This window comes from Rhyacophila brunnea, unplaced genomic scaffold (genome assembly GCF_057557595.1).
Source record: "Rhyacophila brunnea isolate RB1 unplaced genomic scaffold, BYU_Rbru_1.0 scaffold_3, whole genome shotgun sequence".
Taxonomy (NCBI): Eukaryota; Metazoa; Arthropoda; class Insecta; order Trichoptera; family Rhyacophilidae; genus Rhyacophila; species Rhyacophila brunnea.
Window position 1 is genome coordinate 18234616 of NW_028232965.1, and position 22945 is coordinate 18257560.

The following is a 22945-nucleotide window of genomic DNA, read 5'->3' on the forward strand; positions in this document are numbered from 1 at the left end:
TTATATATTTCAACCGTCAATTGGATTTGCTTTATCTGTATTTGAATAATAAAAGTTATTTCATAATTATTTACACTAACGAAAGTAAAGAAGACTATTTATTAAATTACACGACACAATTAAAAATGTCGCATACCTACCGACGTAATCATATTCAATGCCTTTCTTGTCGACACGTTATGACATTGTACTTTTGTTATCATATTTTAAGTATTGTGTTTCAATCAAAATATCTATTACTTTTCCCTACTTGTAAGGTTAGCCGACTTATGTGTTCGCTAAATTATTGTTTATTTCAATTTATTATTACGTAACATAAAATATACTATCATGATAGGTACCTACTGTCCGAAAAGAAGATCTAGGCAATAACCAGAAGTCGCTGGAGTCGAAGTGCGATTAACTAAATAGGAGGGGCTTGTTAGTTCACAGTTTTAACACATAGAGGACAACTCGTCGATAACCGGAAGTCGTTGCAGTCGAAGTGCAGTTAAAAGTAGGAGGGGCTTATTAGTTCACAGTTTTAACACGTTGACAAGATCTTGTTCGACAGTACCTATATTATATTCTCTACCGCTTCCCAAATTCAATTTGTGAACAACTGCTTGTAGCTACCTACATAATATATTAATATCCATATTTCTTAACACGACATTCAATTATCGTGTTTCAATCGAAAGCAAAAGATCTCTTTTCTCTATTTGTGAGGTTGTCCGGCGTATGTGTTCGCTAATTATCCCATCTAACCAATTCATTATCACATACAATAAATACTATAAAAGTTATATAATAATATATTATATTCTCTACCGCTTCCCAAATATTATAACCTGGAAAATATTCATACATATTAGATATATATTTCTCGCAGCAAATATTTTCAATCAAATTTCATTGCTTCCGTCGATACTTTGACAGCTGTCAGTGGGTCACATGCCTTCTATACTTTTTTTCTGTAAAATTTACTCTCACACGACAGCTCGTTATGTATGGATACAGAAGGCGATGCAGTCATAAGATACATGCCTAAAGTAGTCTATGGTTAAGGAATCCTTTTCAGTGACTTCAAGTTAAGCATGTAACTATGATTCTGCATTGCGCTCTAAGAGTTTATTAAATCTGCTACAACTTTTTTTATTATATATCAATATTTTATTTAAATTCGTGTAAATAAAAAAATACAACGCATCAATTCATACTTCTCTTCTTAAATATGTAGGTAGGTTAATTTGAAGGTTTTTAAGAAATATCTAAAAATAAAAAAATAAACCATACTAAAGATAAGCGGTGCCAAATCGACGCCGATTGTCCAGAATCACTTGATCAACAATTGGCGCCGATTATCTCCAATGGCAAAATCTAGCAGGTACTGTTGACTTCCGCATTTACCCCACCTACTACTTATAGCTTCAAATCGCTTCAACTGTGGAGCTCCACCCCTGCAATTTTCCGAGTACGTTCCCAATACCCAAGCACTCCAATACCTGAGTTATTGCGACCTGTCACATCCACGAGTGGTTATCAAATGTGTGTGGCTTAACCATCACAATTATTAGAAATCCGTTGCGTCACATAAACTGTAGTGTCTTTTAGACATGTCGCGTCAAAATATTAAAGCAAACATTGGATGCCTCAGTTGGTTGCATCAATTCATGAGTTTCATTGACACAGACCTTGCTTGTTGTAAAATGGTGAAAGCAGAGGGGCCGACCTGTTGGGAAGGCTGCTCGTGACAATTTCCTGATGAAAGATTAATATTCTATCCACCTAAACGATTTCTATTTATTTTTTAGATTCTGGGGAGGGCCTAGAGTGTGCGTCTCTGATAAAAACTTATTTGAACTTAAATGTTATTCACTTCTCAACGATAATATCTGTGAAAACACCCTCCTTCAACTCTGGTACATTTCTGCCACATGCTGGGATGGACTGGAAAAAAAATGTAATTTGAGTTAGTTTAAGATCCTGCTGATTTGCTATTATCTAACTAGAGCCATCTTGAGTAGCGATTGAGAATTGCTGTCTCCAGAGATCATGAAAAAACTTGAACTCGCTTCTCGTGAAATTTATGTGTATATTGGAAAATTCGATTCAGGTATCATGAATACCTATAAAATAGAAATACGAAAACTACTACATACATACATCAAGGTTTCAAAAAAGACTTGATACTCTGAGCATAACACATACTATTTATTACAAAATCTGGAGTTTGAAGAAAAAGAAATCAATGACAATGAGTTTACATTAGATTTTCACCATTAATTTAATGCAAAATTGTACTTACTTTGACTCTGAATTCAAACGGCAGGTATTGTTGAATAAAACGATAGAATTCAAAATGCGTTTTGACAATCTTCAAGCGAGCCATTTCATTCTTCAATGTGTCCACAGATGGATGATAATCTGTTTTGGCATCTTCAACCAAATTGACAATTTGAACCAAATCTTTTATGAACTTCTCGGCTCTTCGTTTGGTCTTAAATCCATAACTGCAAACAATAAAAATTACGTTTCAATAGGAGACTCAATTGTTCATACAATTTTTTTATACATACTCCATCAAATATTGTGCATTTACGGTGTTCCACTCTAACTCATAATAAAATAATTACAAGATAAAAAGAACTTTTTATATACAACATTTTTAAATTTTCTGTTGAATCATATAATCTTGACTTGACTAGCTTAACAGGTTCGCTGCCGCCGGCTACAATCGGAGCCACGTGGCCACTCATAGTCGGTGCCGCCGTATCGGATCGGAGCCGCCTGTATAGTAATCATGAAGATGTCATTCTTTCACTGGCACTACCATTGAGTGGTTTATTTCTTAGCTGGCATTATTTTTCGCTAGTCGGTTTTTATTTTGCATCATAATTAGATTTTTTATAGACATTTTTCGGCACCTGTGTTTTATAAGGTCTTACCTACCTTACCACTTATCATAATCATTTATCACATGTTAGCAGTGGCAGCATTAGGTTATTTAGAATATTTTTCAGTATGACTTTATAAAGATAAAAAGTTTTTTAGACAAGCACGCCACTGTTAGAAAATATTAATTGGTCTTGTGTTACTCAAATGGATTGCTTTGAAATTTGATAGTTTTCATAACATGGTGAGCACCAAATCCCATAAAAGCAATTAGGAAATCAATAAATTTCATTAAAAAAATCATAAAACAAAATTGCATAACATAATATTTTGGAGCATTTTAAATTTTAAAAGCCCACTTGAATGTTTTCAATGCCTAGGTACTGTGAAAATTTTTATAATTTACGACTTGTTATGACATAACTTATTTATAACAAATACAGTTCACTTTCAAGATCAAGTGCCAGTGCCGGCGGCTCCGAGCGTGAATGTAGCCATCACTTATTTTCGTCTACCTTGACCTAATTTTTACGTTTTCGTGGATTGACACATGGGGTCAATTCTATGTTATATAGGGCGGCAGCGAAGCTGTTAAATGACCAAAAAAATTTGTACTTGATAGAAATAATACTGAAATGTCATATTGATTTCCATAGTAACGCACGTATATATTAATATGAATAATTTAGTTGCTAGGACCCACTTAGCAACCAATAATAGCTTTACTTTCTACGGATTTCTTCCGAAATAACTTTTCATACAAAACAGAATAAACTGAAAATGAAATCAATTCTACTTAAGTATTAAAAAAAATGCATTGACATCGTGTTCTGACATATTCTAAAAGTTTTAAATGTCTAGCTAGTCGGGAAGTTAGTTCAAAATCGATTGCGAGATTTGTACCGGACGAATAAGAATACGAGCTAAGAAAAACGTTGTAATAATGGTATTTGCCTTCACGGTATTCGATCACAGTACACATAATGAACTAAAGAGTAGTAAAATTCTACCTAGGTTCCAGTTTTTTTTCAATAAACGAGCACAACAATGATGTTATCCACTGTTCCTTCATGAAGGGTTGGCTCTTTTTTTTGTTTCCCTTGGCAGGTGTTTCCAATTCTTTATTCCTCAAAGTATTTGCGGCAGCAGTCCCCTTGGCAGACTTCTTGTTTCGCTTCAACGTAACCTTTTTTTGTACAAAAGGCTTAAATACGTTTGTTCTGGTCATGATATTTTTTGAAAAATTGTCCTGGAAAAATAATTAAAAAGTACATTAGGATCTTTGAGCCTCAACAGAGTCAAGGTAATGTTAATATATATTTTTTTAAATGAATGATTCTTAGCCATTCGTCAAACTCATCGGGTCCTGGCACTGGATCAAACGCACATTGAAAAACATGCATTTTTTTGTCCAGTCTGATGGCTTCAGAGACATCCGCTTTATCGTGGCTGCATATTATATTAAGTATTGCATGATTTTAATATTGGAAACATTAATATATAATCATTAGCTTAGAGCTCACAATATTGTAATAAGGTTTTTCTGTAATATAAAATGAATTTGAATTCAGACTTCACATAATATTCTTTATTTGTTTATACTTAATACCTACTTAGTTGATATGGGCGTAATGAATTTACACTGTCAAAGTCTTTGTTTTTAAAGCATCAGGTAGGTATATGAAAAACTTAGGTAAGTATGCAATATTAATATTACATACCGCTTTCTTTTTACGTTCGACATTCTCAACTTGAAGTTTTTCCAAATATTTTATGAGATCAGCTTGAGGTATTTGAACACGTTGCACATTTTCCTTATTGTTCGTTTTCACAGAAGACGAAACGTTCCTCGTAACCCTTTTAGAAATTCGCGATTGGTTACCGGCATCAATGTAGTCCATAGATATTTCAGATAAGATCTGGGACACCGATAAGTCTTGCTTTTTTAATTGAGAGCGTCGGTTTTTTTCTGTTTCAAGCGAGTTTCCTCTGATGTCGAACAATTCTTCCGACACATCATCATCAGATGAAAAATCATCATGTGTAGACTTATTCATGGAATCGGTTGTACCGCCAACCACGAGCATTCCATTTTCTTTTGTCTTCGATATGTTAACTGCTCTGGTCAACTCTGCAGCTTCGGCAGAGCTTTTATACAAATTGCGCATTGTTGAATTATCTGTGTCTTGTACATTGTTTACTGTAAGATTGTCATCATTCTTCGGAGTGAAAATATTTTCAGGAACGGATTCATCGCTGGATGACATATCGACATAGGCAATGGATAAGTTTTGGGCCCGTGATTCTTGAACGGCTTCATCTTCTAGTTGAGCTGCTTCATCGGGCATGCTCTCATCCGATTCCGCATTGCTACAATCATTCTGTTCCTCATTCACGATCGATGACAATGCATCATCGTTATCAGCTCTATCGATCGACTCATTTACAGTATCAACATTGGACATTTCTACATCGTTTTGATTTATTTCAATCTCTGACTCGGCGATCACCACGGATTTTTCAATTATTTTAATGTTTTCCCTTTCATGTAAAGTATCATCACGATTCTCCTCCATATCATTAATATTAGAATGATGAACTTTGTGAAGTATTTTTGAATTTGTACCTACGTCGTCTTCGTTGAGATTTTTATCGGTAGCCGAAATATCATCGTGGTTCTGCTCCCTACCACTCACAATATTCGAATGCCGGACTTTATGTGTTTTCATGTTATTGTCACAAGAATTATTAGGCACCAAAGAAATCATATCTGCGTCATCTTCATTGAGATTTTTACCGGTAGCCGAAATATCATTATGGCTCTGCTCCCTATCACTCACAATATTCGAATGTCGGACTTTATGTGTCTTGATGTTATTGTCACGAGAAATATTCGGCACCGAAGAAATCATATCTGCGTCATCTTCATCGAGATTTTTACCGGTAGCCGAAATATCATTATGGCTCTGCTCCCTATCACTCACAATATTCGAATGCCGGACTTTATGTGTCTTGATGTTATTGTCACGAGAAATATTCGGCACCGAAGAAATCATATCTGCGTCATCTTCATTGAGATTTTTACCGGTAGCCGAAATATCATTATGGCTCTGCTCCCCATCACTCACAATATTCGAATGCCGGACTTTATGTGTTTTCATGTTATTATCACGAGAATTATTCGGCACCGAAGAAATCATATCTGCGTCATCTTCATTGAGATTTTTACCGGTAGCCGAAATATCATTATGGTTCTGCTCCCTATCACTCACAATATTCGAATGCCGGACTTTATGTGTCTTCATGTTATTGTCACGAGAATTATTCGGCACCGAAGAAATCATAACTACGTCATCTACATTGAGATTTTTACCGGTAGCCGAAATATCATTGTGGCTCTGCTCCTTATCACTCACAATATTCGAATGCCGGACTTTATGTGTCTTGATGTTATTGTCACGAGAAATATTCGGCACCGAAGAAATCATATCTGCGTCATCTTCATTGAGATTTTTACCGGTAGCCGAAATGTCATTATGGCTCTGCTCCCTAATACTCACAATATTCGAATGCCGGACTTTATGTGTTTTCATGTTATTATCACGAGAATTATTCGGCACCGAAGAAATCATATCTGCGTCATCTTCATTGAGATTTTTACCGGTAGCCGAAATATCATTGTGGCTCTGCTCCCTATCACTCACAATATTCGAATGCCGGACTTTATGTGTCTTGATGTTATTGTCACGAGAAATATTCGGCACCGAAGAAATCATAACTACGTCATCTACATTGAGATTTTTACCGGTAGCCGAAATATCATTGTGGCTCTGCTCCCTATCACTCACAATATTCGAATGCCGGACTTTATGTGTTTTCTTGTTATTATCACGAGAATTATTCGGCACCGAAGAAATCATATCTGCGTTGTCTTCATTGAGTTGTGAATCAGACGCCGAATCGGCCATGTTAACATGTCCGTAAGTGGATCGCCTAACAGGGGGGTTAGTTCTTTTGGCCATCATTTCCTCTATAACCTGCTTATCGATATAGCTTTGATTCAGAATCGGGACAGCATCGTGTTCAGAGTCTTGCAATTTTAGCCAGGTGCCTACAGATTGTCGTGTTGATATTTCTAGAGGGTGTAATTCAGGAAAGGTTGGCGCGTCACGTGATTCGACACATAAAATATCCACATCTATTGATTGTTGCTGCACATTTGAATGCTGAAATAAATAAAAAGTATTCAGTGTAAGTGTTCAATCATTCAAATAATATTAGTCATGTATTGTAAAAAATTACTCATTACAACAATAATTAAAGTTGTATAAACAATAAAAAGTTTTAATTGAACTTTGATAGTATGTAATGCTTAACTTTGAGCAGTATTTTTCAAAAAATCAAAAAAGGATTTTTAATACCATAGTGACACCACCACCAATGTTGAAGATAATCTTCTATAGCGATACAATGAAATATATATGAAAGTGGTACAAACTCTTAAGAGTCAGAAAGGCATTCATTGTTTGTTACATAGAAAAATTGCACTTATAGTCAACTGAAACTCGTGTGAGCAATTTTGGTAAGGAAACCACAGATGCAACCTCTTTGGACACCACAGATGTAGTGTGCACTGTGTAGATTCCACTTCTTGCCGATTCTTGGGATCGGACGATCTGTGAAAAAGTAGTATGGCAGTACTGACAGTACGATTAGCTGAATATCATAAAACTTATAAAGAACCGAAGACCGCTGGGTGGGACACATAAAAGGGATGAACAATATATCAGCCCTGAAGCGCTTAACACTAACAAAGCCAGAGGAAAGATGACGTGCCTGAAGACCACGACTTCGGTGGCTGGATGGAATAGGAGAGGCGTCCAATTGTCTCGTTGAGGAGATGGAGAGTAAGTAATGTTGGAGGCGGATAGGGCACAAACCAGACTGTGGAGACGGTAATAATAATAATGGCATCTATAAACCATAAAACAATAATCTGATACTGACCTTTGCATCTCTAAGAGCACCCGGATGGTCTTCCATCTGTTCTTCTTCGCCTTCAGGCCAATCTTGAGCCGTCGTACAACTCTTCATTGAAACATTATTTATTCTCTTCATTGATATACGCTTTGATTTTCGGGATAAATTGTTTTCATCTTGAATATCTTTTTCCATTATGAGAGACGTATTTGAAACATTCTTAACTGTTTTATGCAGTTGATCAACGATCACGGCAGACGGTACATCAATATAATCAGCCGGCTGCACAACCTGCTGAATGCTACTGTCCATTACCTGCTCGGTCACTTTCGAATCTTTTTTTGTACTAATCGAAGCGACGGTACTGGTTTCTTCAACAATATCAGAATGCATCAACGACTTGGCTGGCAATAAGCTTCGCGATGCTCTTCTCTCGCTTCTGCGGGGAGTTTTAGGGCTCTCCATCATGGTGGATGAGACGAGGTTCTTCCACTTATCAAAATTGTTCATCTCCGAAGTGACACTAGTCGGGGAATACCCGGATACCACGCTTAATGCATCGGTTTCAGACTGCCTCCTCGATTTTAATAGTAAAGAGTGTCTACGTTTTTTTAATGAGTTTACTTTTTCTACCTCCGCTTCCTGCTGTACCTCTATTGGTGGATCATTTGTATCTTTAGAATAGGCTCTGTCCGTTTCAGGCATGTCTGAAATAGTATCCAATTCAGAATTCATCGTTAATGCCTGTGCAAAAACTGATTTAGCATCAACATTTTTCCCCCTGGCTTTCTTGAACAGATTTCTTTTCAAATCTTGTGATTTTTCTACCCCCACCTCTACTTCGGGTATTATAGATTTGTCGAAACCGCGTGATGAATTCTCTATAATTTCTGTTGCATTCGATTCAGAATCACTTGACAGGGCGTCAGCGAAGATTGATTGCTTTTGTGGATTTTTTATGTGAATCTTTTTGAAAAGATTTTGTTTCTTTTCCGCTCCAGATAATATTGACTTGGGAAAATATTCAGAAGTATGTCCAATTTCTGAAGGTTCATTCGGTTCAGATGCATTTATTAATGCTTCTGCAAAAAGTGACTTTCGTTTGACATTGTCCTTAGTGGCTTTCTTAAACAGAGTCTTTTTTGGGTTCTCTCTGGCTGCTCCAATTTCTTTTGAATGTTGTTCGATAGCCTCAGTTAAATGGGATTCATCCGAATCACTTGATAATGCGCCCTCGAAAACTGACTTTCCTTTGTGCTTCTTCGTTGGAAACATCCTGAACAAACTTTTTTTAGGTTCTCTTTGTGTTACCTCTTCTTCACTCTCATCTACATTTTCTTGATGTTCGGAAGATATTAAAGCTTCTGCATAATGTATTGGTCTAATTTCTGACATTTTACGTTTGAATAACTTCTTTTGTGGAATTATTTCATAGTTATCGAAACTGATTGAATTGTCCGTTACCGCCACATTTAAAGATTTTTTTCTTTTTTTATCTAATTCCACAGCTCCCCTTTTTTTAAAAAGGGGTTTAGAAGGAAAAGACATGTTCAATGAAGACATGTTTAAAGAAGACATAATGCTAAAATTGTCTTCATCGGCTTCATATGTCTCACTGAAAAAATAGGTTGGATATATTAATATATCATGTAGTTGTATATAGTATAATAATTATTTGTGTTTTATAATATTTATTGCCAGCAATGTTTATAATAATTACACGAACCAATGGTGGTTACTCCATTGGAGCACAATCAAATATTACAATGTTGTACCTAATAAATATGTGTTATTCTTAAGTCACTTCTCGAATGTGTAATGCAAATAATTTTAAATGCAATCGACTCGTAGCTTTGTCATTTCTCTCTCTCATTTCTATCTCAGTGAGCTTGTTTTACAGAAATTCTCATGGAGCTGATCTTAATCAGCAAATGCGGCTCAAAGCGAAGTCAATTGCGAGCTGTCTGTCTAACATTGGTTGATCATGGTAACTTATTATTAATTGTTTTAACAAAAAAACTTCAATAGCGCTAATATTAATTATTTTGAAAAATGATTAAATATGACAAGACATTAACCTTTCCTCCGCTTGAATGCTCATGTCATCCTCCATTAAGTTGACATGAGTGCTAACCGGAAAGAAGTCTGCCGTAGTATTGTTGTCACCTGAATTCAACCTCTTCCACCATTGCAATTCTAAAATAAAAAAATAAATATAAACCACCATTCTATATAAGACCATAATATAGAAATCTACAGCGGAGGTACATAAACGTTTTTTTTTACAAGTATAGTTTGTAGGCACTTTGCTGTGCTTCTTGAGGCTATGCCCTGAATAATAAGAATACAATAACTGTTTGATAAACAACATATTAATTTGATTTGAGTCAACAGGAACAGAAACCAAAACAAAGCGTTTGAAAGTATATTTTTTTACTTAAGCGCACCGCCACTCTAACGAGATGCGCAGTAGCAAAACTCTAAGGAGAGATCATTTCTAATTGCTTTGCGCATGCATTTGGCGTGGTGGGGGCACGCCTTCATGAGGTAAACAAATTATACAATGCACCAACTTCTGCCCCACTGTGTGCGCTATAATGTATTAATAGCATTTGATCATTATTCTTCTATCAAAAGAGCTATAGATAATATTTTATAAGAACCATCTAATATTCCCTTAGAAATGGATGCAGCATGTGAAAATAAAAGGACCCTGCATCGACATCTGGGTCTGCTCATACACCTTTCATTATTTCATAAATTAAATTGTGATTGAAAAATAAAATCTGCCTGCATTGCAATAAGGGTGATTAATGCAAATCTGTATTCATTTTCCTGACCAATTCTACTTTAATATTGAGATTTTGTATGTGACAAAGTGTCTTAGTATACACTGATGTCCCATAAATATTTAATTGATTAATTAATCCGGTTTTATCTTGGCAGAACTCCATTAAATGGTTTTGAAACAAGTGTTTTGTTAAATCTGTAAAGCTACAGATGTTGCTGAATACTTGAGCGGTATACCAACACATTTTTTTGCACAATTATACATGATGGCTATAATATAGCATCCACCTCTAATGAATGGTATCAGTTTACAATAAACTATGTCATCGAAAAACACAATGAAAAATATAAGTCTGGTTTGCGCAAGTCTCTACTACACACATTCAGTTATAGCCATGCAAGTATATAGTATATACATTTAAACATTCTCATGTCGCTTGTACAGTCAAAAAAAATGTGCAATATTATCATATACTTGTACAAAAATATTGGCTCTAGTAGGTATGCAGTTACATTTGCTGCTTTAAAATTATTATAAGTACCCCGATTTTCGAAGAACAAATAAAATAATAACTGCTAATAAATTGATAAAGCTCTACGTAAGACTGAGGTAATTGTTTATCATAAGGTCAGTAACGTGAGAAGCTGAATTATGATTTTTTTATCTTCTCAAACTAAAGTTTGGTGTACATTGAAAAATGGTTACTATTTAATTATTTACTGAGACTGATGTGGACAATATAAATATACAGGTGGCCCTCGACTTTCGTACGTAATTGGTTCCTGAAAATGTGTACGAATGTTGAATGTACCAAAGTAGAGCAATGTAATAAAACCATCAAAAAGTAAAAGTATTTTAAAATATTTATTTATTAATGGTTATAATAAAGTTAATGAGGCGTATTAGCAATCAGGTGATTTCTTTATAAACTTGAAAAGATAGTTGGATACCACCCTTTTTTTCTTTTCTTGATAAAGAGTTCCATAACATGCTGTGTCTTTATCAATTGCTTTAAGTACTTGAGATAAAAGCTTTCCGTTGGGATCACATTCTTGCATGATAGTCAAAAATTTGTCATTGAATATATATATCAAAAATCATTTATATTTTTGATTGTATAAGTCTTGACAATGACTTTATCAGCTTCTTCTTCTTCACTTTAATTTCGTATTTCATTTAACTCTTGTTGCTCAATTGAGTACCTATTTATTTGACAGACGTTTTGAGTGAGATTCAATTAACGTTGACGTCCAAGTTTAGTTCATTCATTAGGTTAACTGTTTCAGTTGTGATAATTTCCGGAGTTTCTTCAGAAATTACAAAATAACTCATCATTTGTGGGCATAATTGTTTCCATGAACCGTTCATTGTTGACTCTTTTATTTCAGCCCATGAGTCTCCAATTATTGTTTATTGTGTTCCGTATATTAAGATAGTTCTTCCAAAATTCTCTAAATGTAAGCCCACTTTCCCTGTCAGTTGCCTTGGTGGCCTGATTCAATGCACTATTGTCCTCATATAATATCGTTTAAACATAGTTATCGCTGTGTGGTCCATGGGTTATAAATGAGGCAGGTAGTATTGGGAGGAAGAAACACAACATTAGTGTCCAGGAGCATCGGTACGCGTCCTAACGCAAGACTAAACTTGCTTAGTGACGGGAGCTGAAGAGAGGAGCGACTGCACGGAAGCGCAGTTTTTGCATCATCAACCGAAATCAAAATTTTAAGAAATTTCGAGTAACTTGATTATCAGCTTGCAAACGTATCGTCTCAACCAACATTATTAACTCTTACATTTTATATTACTGCACGGAAAAAACGTACTTTACAGTACCTACATACCTTTGTTATTGGAGCTCGCATCTGAATTGTCACTTAGAATAGATCCGTTTAAGCTGGGATTGTTTCCAGATCTCCTAAGTATACTGACTCTCTTGGGCAAGCTTTGTCGTGGGGGATCCATAGAACCCGGTTTCCACGATGACATGGTTGCTATGGAGCTTTCGATTCTTTAGATACCAGTTACTATGAGTATGTAGATCATAAAAAAGTAATGCTGAAAGCTAAAATATATTAAAAAATAAAATAAATTGACGACAACATAATGTACTATCGCAATTTCTTTGCTTTCTAACCTACTAAGTTGTCAATAATAACTCAATATGTAATTATTACAACCTTTTAAACACTTAGGTCATAATTACAGATCAATACTGTTCATTGTCAACATAATTCACAATTTGTGCGTTTGTCAAAACACCCCAACGACAGATTATTCGATAAACAGAATTAGAAATTACTGACTTACAGAACAACACCTGTGACGGACGTTACTATTCTTTCGTTCGAATTTTAAAAGTTTAGGCTGTTTGGAATACTGTTGGTAGTCCTGTATTTTAATATTGCCAGAACGTGTTATCATAGACAATTTTAGTAGATTTTTAGAGATTTAATAGGTATAAAAAATTATGTACAGTCCAGTCCTACAAACTTATTGGAAGAATGGGATAGGGGAGCCACTATTGAAAACTACCCAACCAAGACTCGTTAACGGGACAAAATCTGATATTCGAATAAAATTTTCAAAATGGCGTCCTATGGTAGTTTGTAGTTCCATTTCTGGCCATTCTAGAGATGAGTTTGTAGGTACCTATGAACGTATACACTTGGAATACATTTACCTAATATACGTAGGTACGCAAGTCTTAAATTATTATTAATAATTTTAATAGGTATTGAATAATATTTAAAATTATCGTATTACTATCAATCTATTCATTTTTTAGAAAACGTTGTAACTTTTCACTTATAATTTTTTTACAAAGAGGTCGGTGGTCCGACCAAACACCCGTAAATACTAAATTCTCTCTGGTGATTTGTCCATGGTCATTGATCTCGCACGGTGGACTTTGATTTGACTTGATAATTTTGACATTCAAAGTTTAGAAAAAGTGTACCAGCTGTTAAAATGTCTGACACCATTGGTCCTGTGAAATATTTTGTTTGTGGAGGTTTTGGCGGAATATGTACAGTTTTAGCTGGACATCCTATGGATACTATTAAAGTTAGACTTCAAACGATGCCTCTACCGAAACCTGGTGAAAGTCCCTTGTATAGAGGGACGTGGGATTGTTTTACAAAAACAATTCAACGTGAAGGTTTCAGAGGTCTTTACAAAGGAATGTCAGCGCCTCTCACAGGGGTAGCTCCAATTTTCGCAATAAGTTTCTTTGGTTTCGGTGTTGGAAAACAATTGATCCAAGGTACATCCACTGTACCATTAGACAAATCCCAACTATTTTTGGCCGGAGCTTTTTCTGGTATATTCACTACTACGGTTATGGCTCCGGGCGAAAGAATTAAGTGCCTTTTACAAATTCAACAAGGAGGAGGCGCTCCTCAAAAGTACAACGGTATGGTTGATTGTGCTAAGCAGTTATACAGAGAAGGAGGTATGCGCAGTATTTACAAGGGTACACTTGCTACGCTTCTTCGGGATGTGCCAGCAAGCGGAATGTATTTCATGACTTACGAGTGGGTGAAAGAATTACTCACTCCGGCTGATGCAGAGAGCGGTAAAATTGGAATAACTGCCACAGTTATGGCGGGTGGATGCGCTGGAATCGCTAATTGGCTAGTTGGAATGCCCGCTGATGTACTCAAGAGCAGATTGCAGACTGCACCTGAGGGGACATATCCAAATGGAATCCGTGATGTCTTCAGGATCTTAATGAAAGAGGAAGGGCCTTTAGCCCTTTATAAGGGTGTTACACCTGTAATGTTAAGAGCATTTCCAGCAAATGCTGCTTGCTTTGTTGGTTTTGAAATCGCTATAAAATTTTTGAACTACGTGGGCTTATAATCTTATTTTTAAGTTTTTTGTTAGACGAACATCTAGTCTGTTGTGGACGCTGATTTAAGTGAAATATATTATCACTGGAATTTTGTTTCGGAGGCAAACTGCAAATTCATTGTTACGCTGATATGCCCAAGAAGTATTAATTACAAAATTCAAATATTAATTATTTACTACCTTGCCCTATACAAAGGAACTGATAAAAATATATGTAAATACTAACGGTCCTTTAAGTATTATAATATTATGAATGTAATGGTTTTATGAAATTTGCATGAAGGATTTATTATAAGGAACCATATTGATTTATCTTTAGTAACTAATACCAAGAAACAACATAAATCTTCAAATTCATGAAGACGCATATAATCTTATAAGATGCAAATGATATTCAACGTATGATTCTTTCGAGGTATAGTAACCTTCCTCGAATATTATATTTATTATGTTTTGATAGAGTAATAAGCGAAATGACTTGTACCTACCATGTCAATATCATTCAGTTTAATTTTATGTTCACCGATTATTTGAATATTAGGAGCAGGTAAATCTATTTTATAATAGACAAAATATGCAAATTATAAAAAATTTATCTCTCTAACAGTGATTTTCAAGAAAATTTCCCGGTGGTGGGTAACCTGACCACGACAAATTGTTGGTGAGCATACTGGAGAAAGTCAGTCATGACTATAGACCCTACTTAATGAATACATTGAATAGTTAGAAAAATTCTGATACACATCTAAAGAAAAGCAAGAGTAAACAATGTGATTAATTGAAATTTTATTGTTAATTTCACTCTATCGATTCTAGCTTAGAAAACTGGTAGTGTCAGCCACCGCATTTGAAAACCACTTTTATAGGATATTGTCTTTCAAGTGAGGTCTCTAGCATAAATTTCATGAAATTATTCGGATTGTAGCTATATTTTTTTATACGAAAATGTTTACAAATGTTGAAAAATAAAAATATAATATTTTTACAATATAAAAAGTTTTAATCAATCCTATCGCCTGGGTACTTAATGGAAATTGAATTAAAATAATTCTAATTGATGAATGTCCTGGATTTCACCTTTTGGCGTTTTCAGGACCTATGGTATGTATTTATGCAGCTGAAATTTTGTCATAGTTAGAGGTTGTAATCGAGAATTCTCAAAAAATAATCAGAAAAAGTGAATTATACTCGCAATCCAAGGTCTGACGGTACGTAATGAAAAATAACTGATTTTTAAAACACATTTTAATCCACATTTTGTAAAAAAAAAATCATCCATGATTTGGACACTACACACCCGCCTCCGAGAATTTCTGTCGATTGCCAGTTTTCTTGCATCTTCCCAGGTCATGTCATCATCCCATAGCTCCGCCTTATACACTGCATGGATGGTATTTAGTGGCCTTCCAGGACTGTGGAATCTGGTTGTCATGAAGAACAGGCAAGCCAGGTTGAAATTATTTTGAGGCATTTAATGTTTTGCTTCACTCGATGTGATAAAAGATTGCTTTATCCGGTGTCATGTCTTCTCATTACTCTTAAAGTTATACTATCGCACACCCACCCATAAATCCATGTTCCTTCAAGATAATTTTGAAATAACCAGAATTATGTTGGGTTTTAAAGATGCATTCAAGAACAGACTTCAGATTGAAGTCAATTCAGTTGGCAGACACACCATTCTACAATTAAATGAAAAAACCAAGATTTGATAAGGCTAGTTTTAGTAAGAAGCATCAATCACTAACTCTGCTCCAAGATAGAGAATATAGACAACGCAGAAGTATTTTAACATTTCATACCAGAATTATTGGTCGATAACATCTCATGTCATACATTGATTAAAAAGTATCTCAGGTGTGGGATTCAAACCCACAGATCAAGCAGCAAGTAGTTTAACCTTTGATGCAGAGTGGACATATAAAAACACTGTGCATCACATCAAGGATCTATAACAAATATAAATAATCAGTTGACACATTAAGAAAACAGAATCGATTTTAGTAAAAAATAATGTGGAACATAACGGAATGTTAATTGTATGAATAAAAGTAATACTAGCCCCAATTTCGTACAAATCTATATTCTTTAGGTAATAGTTTACAATATTTCTATTAAGTAACTAAGATAATTCATTTCGAATACTTCTTTCACTGATCTTCTCTTGCATTAATTTTCTGCCATATTCTTTTTTGTTTAAAGTTCGTCTGGATTCAGTTCTACGTTTAACTGCACTTATGTCATTGGCACAAAAATGTGTCACTTTGGCTGCACCCACCTTATTACCAATACCGTACCGGTCGACTTTAAAAACTGATTTCACTGGATATTTAATACCTTCACCATTAACGCCTAATCCCATTTCACTGTTCCACCCGGTTTTTAAGAGTATTTGAAAACCTTTATTGCTTTCAGGAATTCCGTAGTACGTTGGAGTTTTTCTTTTCCCAGAATGAAATATATGTACTGTTGACGATAAATGTTTTTTTTTATTAGCTGACAAATAATATTCTTGACATATTTCACAGTACACTGTCTTCTTATTTTTATTGTTGGCTATAGTTTTTTCTTTGCCATGTTCTTTAATATCTAATAATAACATGCTTTCAACTAAGCTTCCCTGAACAGCTAACGAAAATGCAGTTTTACCACTTTTTTCTTTCAAGTACTTATCAGCTTTGTGTTCAAGTAAACACTGGACAGCTTTTTCTGCATTTGATTTTACTGCACACATTAATGCAGTCCATCCATAACTGTCGGTTGAATTCAATAACAATGGAAATTTCAATAACAGTTGTGTAACGAGATTGACATTATTATTTTGAGCACTATTTAAAAAAAATGATATTCGACGTTCCTCGGTTGTATTTATAATGTCATCGGATAATGAACAATCATTTTTTTTTGTCTTAATCCTATTGGTATTTTGCTGGATTTTTTTGTGATTATCACTTGAGGTTGATAAGACGTCTAAATAAAAATCCTTTGCATCATTTCCGTTTAATGTGTCTTTAACCAAAGTTTTATTTATTCTTATGTCTGGGGTCGGCGAGTGTCCTTCTTGTATGAATGTTTTTCGGGGAAAATCAATGCTGGCTAACGCTACCCAATTCGGATGGAGGCTCATTTCTAAATCCTTGAGGCTAGAAAAAAATATATTCAACAATTATAAAATATTCTTTCATAATAATTTAACAAGACTTAACATGGTATTTTCAACAAATCAATACATACATAAAAGATGTTTGACATGTAACTACATCAATTCAACCTAAAGGTTCTTTTTGCACACAAATAAGTACCCTCAGCAGAAATGAAGTAAGAATTTTATAACCAGCGCATCATGGTTGCGATTTCACGGCGCTGTATGTAGCACTCATGGCATATTATAATGATAAAACTATAAGTATAATATATATAGAGGAAGTCACTATATGTATACTACACTGTACACTATTGATAAAAATGATCTTCAAATTGTTAACACCTGCAGAACCTTAAGATTTAAATATTATTTCTTGGGAACCATTTTGATGAATTTTTGTGGCTAAAAAAACATGTGATCCAACTTTTTTTCAGAAAATAAATAAAGTGAATCAGTTAATCCCAGAAAACGTTGAGGCTGTGTGAACACAGTTTGAATACCTCTGCTATATGTACGGTGCCCGGTTCCAAAGTAAAATAATTCCATCTAAAACGCTAGATTTTCTTGAAATTAAAAAAAATCTATAAAGTAGCATTTCAAAAACGTCAAGAATTTTGGAGATATATTTAGTGTCACAATATCCTCGGAATTTTTAAAATTCTGTTTCAGAATCAGAGTAGAGATTTTTTACAAAAATCTATGTAATGAAATAATCCTTCTAAATTTTAGGTCAAAGTAAATTTTTTCCACATGTTGAAGGAAACCGTGACTTCTTGACATTTTTATGGATTAGTTACTTAACTCATTCACTGCTAACCAGTTAATTGCTAGGTGCAGTGTGCGCGTTGAACGACTTAATATTATGTATATCTACAAGGTGGCTTTCAGCAATGTCCCTAAAAAAAGTGTCACCCATAAGCAGAGCCGCCGCTTAATATTTTTAATCCTAAATGTTATAGGTATCTTTATTATTTCTTAACAAGCATTCATTAACATAATATCCATTACCATTAAGATTTTGAACATATTTATGAGTGTCGCAGGCAAAAAACCTTTTCATTTTCACCGAGTTTGTTCTAAAAAAATGTGATTATTGTGATTTTTTTCCCATAATTTGCCATTCAGGCGCAATACATGCTCTGCCTACCACCATGAGACATCCCCTGGGAGGCGATTTCTGAACGAAGCACCAGTTCGCCGTTGCGCAAACCTATTTCAGTTAAAGTACCAGCAATACACAAAAAAGTCAACAGGCATTGCCGACTGCAGATGGAATTGAGCTACATAATATATTTGACGATAGAGGTACTCGACGGTCGGTTTGACGTAAATGTCAGATTTTTTATTTTGGAACGTAAAGGCTGGTTATCTATTACATGTCTTTTATATAACTATTACCGTTGAAAGTGTTATTTTGTGTTTAAATTCTCATTTAAGTATTTATTGTGATTTTGTAATACAGAAACACATGTTTGTTTGCAAAATACAACGGAAATTCCGAATTGTAATATTTGAGACGTAACTAGCTTATTTAAGGATTAATTAGCTACGTACTTCTACAATGAATCGTATAATAATGCAACGTTAACGGGTAAGTACTGATTAAATATGAAATCAAAATGGATAAAACGTTATTTAATTTCCATGTTGACATGTTATGTTTTTAATTCTTCGGTAAAAATTCTATCTTACTCTAACGCATGGACCGGAGGTATAAGGTTAATTTTTATTCATGGCTCGATGCCATTCGAAGCTCTTAACACACAGTATTTCCTTTAAAACTAGAAATTTTACGTGCTTCAGTCGAAGCGGTTTGGTGGCGGGTTTCGCAGTGCTTTGTTCAGAAATTGGTCTCCTGCATTACTACCAAAAAAAAAAATCAAAAACTGGACTTGTATAGAAAGAAAAATCAAATGGTGGAAAACCAAGTAATGCAAGACATTCTATAATTATAATTCATGGTCATTGTGGGAAAATGGCATGTATGGAAAAATCGAAATTTGGCATTTTCTTTCTGGAAACTGGAAAGTGACGCTGAATAGTGTAATATGCTTATTACAATATACATCTGACAATTAATTAGGTATATTCGAAAAATCTTATGTCAACATTGTACTAGGTACTAAAATGATAAGAAATATAGACATACCTCAATACTTATTAAAACATCAATTTAGTATAATATAATATTGTGTTATTCACTATTATAGTAACCGACAGCCGTATTTTGATCTAAGGATGACTAGCATAATATTACTATTCGGACTCATGTCGGACTACTTTCAGTAGTTTCAACTTTCAATTTTGACACATCAACATACTATAATACAATCACGACGTCCATCTACATCTACCATGTTTACGTATATTATCTATGACTGTCTATGACCTTATTCACCTATGTTCATGACCATAGATAATATACGTAAATTTATGACGTCTATGGAAATAAGCATAGACTGCATATTATGATTGAAATGGGTACTGTTCGTACCTTGAAATGCACATTACCATAGACAATCATTTTGATTAGGTACAAATGGGTGGGAATTAATCGGACAATGCAATAATCAAAATTCACAAAAAAAAAACTTTAACATTTGGAAAGTAGTTTTCACATATATTAAATGATTTCACAAATAAATAGATGAAATCACATAAAATAGTTTGTATCACAAAACAAAAATCATAAATCACTCATTGTAAATATAAATTCACTCAATTTTGACAACTGCACACATTTGTAAAATTGTTTTCACCGACAAATAATATATCGCACAAAGAAAAGGTAGACATTCACAAATGTCAAACTAATAATTGTAGCAGCAATACAATTTATTAGAAGGCAATCGCAAAAATTATGCTTAGGTGTCAATGTAATTAATGTTTAACGCAGTAACATAAATATGTGTATATTCGTGCTGCTATCGTTCATATATTATTTGATGTAAATCTACAACCAAATAATACCACCTAGGTATATCTTTGTCGGTTCATCAATATACATTTTGGTAAATGTGGCGCAGATGCCGTCATGAGATTGTATAAGTATCATTTTTGAACTAAACCTAACCTAACCTATTCTAACGTAATCTAACCTAATATAACTTAACCTAACCTAACCCAACTTAACCTAACCTAACCCAACCTAACCTGACCTGACCTAACCTAACCTAACCTAACCTAACCTAACCTAACCTAACCTAACCTAACCTAACCTAACCTAACCTAACCTAACCTGACCTAACCTAACCCAACCTAACCTAACCTAACCTACCCCAACCTAATATTAGGTACCTAATAATATAATCTTAGATTGTGATAATGAAGTATCAAAATCTATGAGCATTTCAAATTTTAAATTAACAATTATTGGATCGAAAAACCTATGTGCCGACAGAAAAAAGGTATATTATTATAATTGTCTACTGGAATAAACTTTTTTCGTAAAAAAAATCATAAAAGCTCATGACGGCATCTGCGGCACAATTACCTAAGTTTTAATTAACGTCACTTTCTAAATAGGTATTTATAGTATTATTTGAATCTGAAAGTAGGTACCTAATACATACTTATGTTTTGCCAAAATATTGTTTAAAATCATTAAACCTAATTTTCATAGTGTTTGTATTCTTTTACGATTAATTGGTTACAATAGTATATTGTTACGTGAAGACTACTTTTTCCTTAGTGCAAATCGATCATCTGAGTGTTGTAGTTGATTTGTGAATATCATCCATTTCCGATGTGACGAACATCTTTTTAAATGTTGTCAGCGCTTTGTGAAAACAGTCTATTCAATTGTGCGAATATATATTCCCCGGTACAAATCCAAACTTATCTAATGCTTCAAATACACTCGACGATCGGTCATATATATGTCGAAAAACCCGTTTCTTATGTTGGCGTCCTGTGTCACAGAAAATACGATGTCATAGGTGTCATACAATATGTATGTATAAATGTCGGAATGGCATAGATCTGATCATATACACTAAAACGCTCTTAGCATATATATGCCCGATCATCATATAGTCTATTTGAACCTTAAAGAATGATGGGATCCACTGTCAAAGACTACCCAATCAAGACTCGCAACTTGACAGAATCTGACATTCGAATGTCGTTTTCAAAATGGCGTCCATATGGTAGTTCGTAGTTCCATTTTTGACCGTGCTTTAGATAAGTTTGTAGGACTGTCACAGAATTTGAAATTAGAAATGTAAAATTCATCGCCATGGACCAAAGTTTTGAAGCAGGGTACTTTATGACGATTAGAACAACTGCCCTCAATATTGAATGCATGTTACATTAACGTAACTATTTAAAATAACATTAGGTATTCTTTAAAACGTAAAATTATAGACACTAGAAAACTTTTCCGTGTGGAGGGCGCGTTGTAGTGCACCATTTATTGCGTTTTAAAAAAATTTTCTTCCTCTTTATAGTAGGTTGGTATAATAACAAAGCCTGGCTGCCATATTGTTTTCCTGAGAAGCTTTTATCAGGGAGATGTTGATCGTAGGCACCTATTTATGGGTAGGTACGTATAAAAATACAGAATTGAAAATAATATTAGACACCTAGGTATGTAATTATACGATAGCTAAAATCATCTGTCGTAAAGTATAATTGAATCACGTGTAGCCGAATAATTAACATAATATTGAAGATATTTGAAATATAATGACTCTGGTTGGCGGTTTTGATTACAATATGAAATTAACTTAACCCGTTGATGGGAAGATATTTTTTTAAGTCTGAGCTTTGATGTTTTGATAAGTTCGTATCATTGAACCTGAACTGAATGAATCAAATGGCACCGTTGGATTTATTTGATTTGGAACCGTTTGGTAGAATGTCCACGGAAACGCTTTTCTGACAACTAATTAGTATTGCCAGTATTTAAAATTAATTTCATAATATTATATTAGTATCTAAAACAGAAACATATTTGAAACGTCAACTTGTTATGAAATTCTAACCTCCTATCGTGGTCTACAATAATACAAATTTAACAAATTCATTCATTTAAAATATACAAAATATAAAGAATGCTTCATAAATAGGTAGCTATTTAGTTAATTTATAAGATTTATAGGTATGACGAGTTTTTAAAAATTACTTTTGATTAGAGCTTTTCATAATTGACTACTTTTGTTCATGTCGACAGTATGATATTGTGACTTAGACGACAATCGAACATATTAAATTCGTTAGGTAATATAAATATCATTCCGGGTTGATTTAACACAGTTTGTAGCTTAGAATCTCCGTTACAAAATATAAATAAAATGAAA

General features: G+C 34.2%; 3 protein-coding genes across 4 annotated transcripts; 1 reads left to right on the forward strand and 2 right to left on the reverse strand.

Annotated features, from left to right (window-relative positions):
- Window positions 1-1854: 1854 nt before the first annotated feature.
- LOC147068002 (uncharacterized) lies at window positions 1855-12994 on the reverse strand. The gene is made up of 8 exons (XM_085952577.1): window positions 12956-12994; window positions 12490-12710; window positions 9933-10050; window positions 7882-9469; window positions 4596-7100; window positions 3885-4123; window positions 2288-2492; window positions 1855-1929 (listed from the first exon to the last, which is right to left on the reverse strand). The coding sequence occupies exons 2-8, from the start codon at window positions 12632-12634 to the stop codon at window positions 1855-1857; spliced, it is 4875 nt and encodes a 1624-aa protein (XP_085808703.1). The 5' UTR covers window positions 12635-12710; window positions 12956-12994.
- A 546-nt stretch (window positions 12995-13540) lies between these two features.
- colt (carnitine/acylcarnitine carrier protein colt, mitochondrial) lies at window positions 13541-15485 on the forward strand. Its single transcript, XM_085952147.1, has one exon. The coding sequence runs from the start codon at window positions 13616-13618 to the stop codon at window positions 14507-14509; it is 894 nt and encodes a 297-aa protein (XP_085808273.1). The 5' UTR covers window positions 13541-13615; the 3' UTR covers window positions 14510-15485.
- Window positions 15486-15735: 250 nt separating this feature from the next.
- LOC147068004 (G patch domain and ankyrin repeat-containing protein 1 homolog) lies at window positions 15736-20594 on the reverse strand. 2 transcript variants are annotated; one of them, XR_015071343.1, is made up of 3 exons: window positions 20343-20594; window positions 19795-20023; window positions 15736-17643 (listed from the first exon to the last, which is right to left on the reverse strand). XR_015071343.1 is itself a non-coding variant. In XM_085952478.1 (2 exons), exon 2 carries the CDS (start codon window positions 17625-17627, stop codon window positions 16623-16625), a length of 1005 nt encoding a protein of 334 aa, XP_085808604.1. In that variant the 5' UTR covers window positions 17628-17643; window positions 19795-20025; the 3' UTR covers window positions 16577-16622. The 2 variants fall into 2 exon arrangements, 1 of the variants encoding a protein (XP_085808604.1); XM_085952478.1 differs by lacking the exon at window positions 20343-20594 and having other exon boundaries at window positions 16577-17643; window positions 19795-20025.
- Between the last annotated feature and the right edge of the window lie 2351 nt (window positions 20595-22945).

Coding starts and splice junctions, on each gene's coding strand:
- colt (XM_085952147.1), top strand. CDS start 13,616: ATGTCTGACACCATTGGTCCTGTGAAATATTTTGTTTGTGGAGGTTTT.
- LOC147068002 (XM_085952577.1), bottom strand. CDS start 12,634: ATGTCATCGTGGAAACCGGGTTCTATGGATCCCCCACGACAAAGCTTG. Junction 4,124..4,595: donor TCGAACGTAAAAAGAAAGCG/GTATGTAATATT, acceptor TTATTTTTCCAG/GACAATTTTTCAAAAAATAT. Junction 2,493..3,884: donor GAAAAAAAACTGGAACCTAG/GTAGAATTTTAC, acceptor TATTGTTTGCAG/TTATGGATTTAAGACCAAAC.
- LOC147068004 (XM_085952478.1), bottom strand. CDS start 17,627: ATGAGCCTCCATCCGAATTGGGTAGCGTTAGCCAGCATTGATTTTCCC.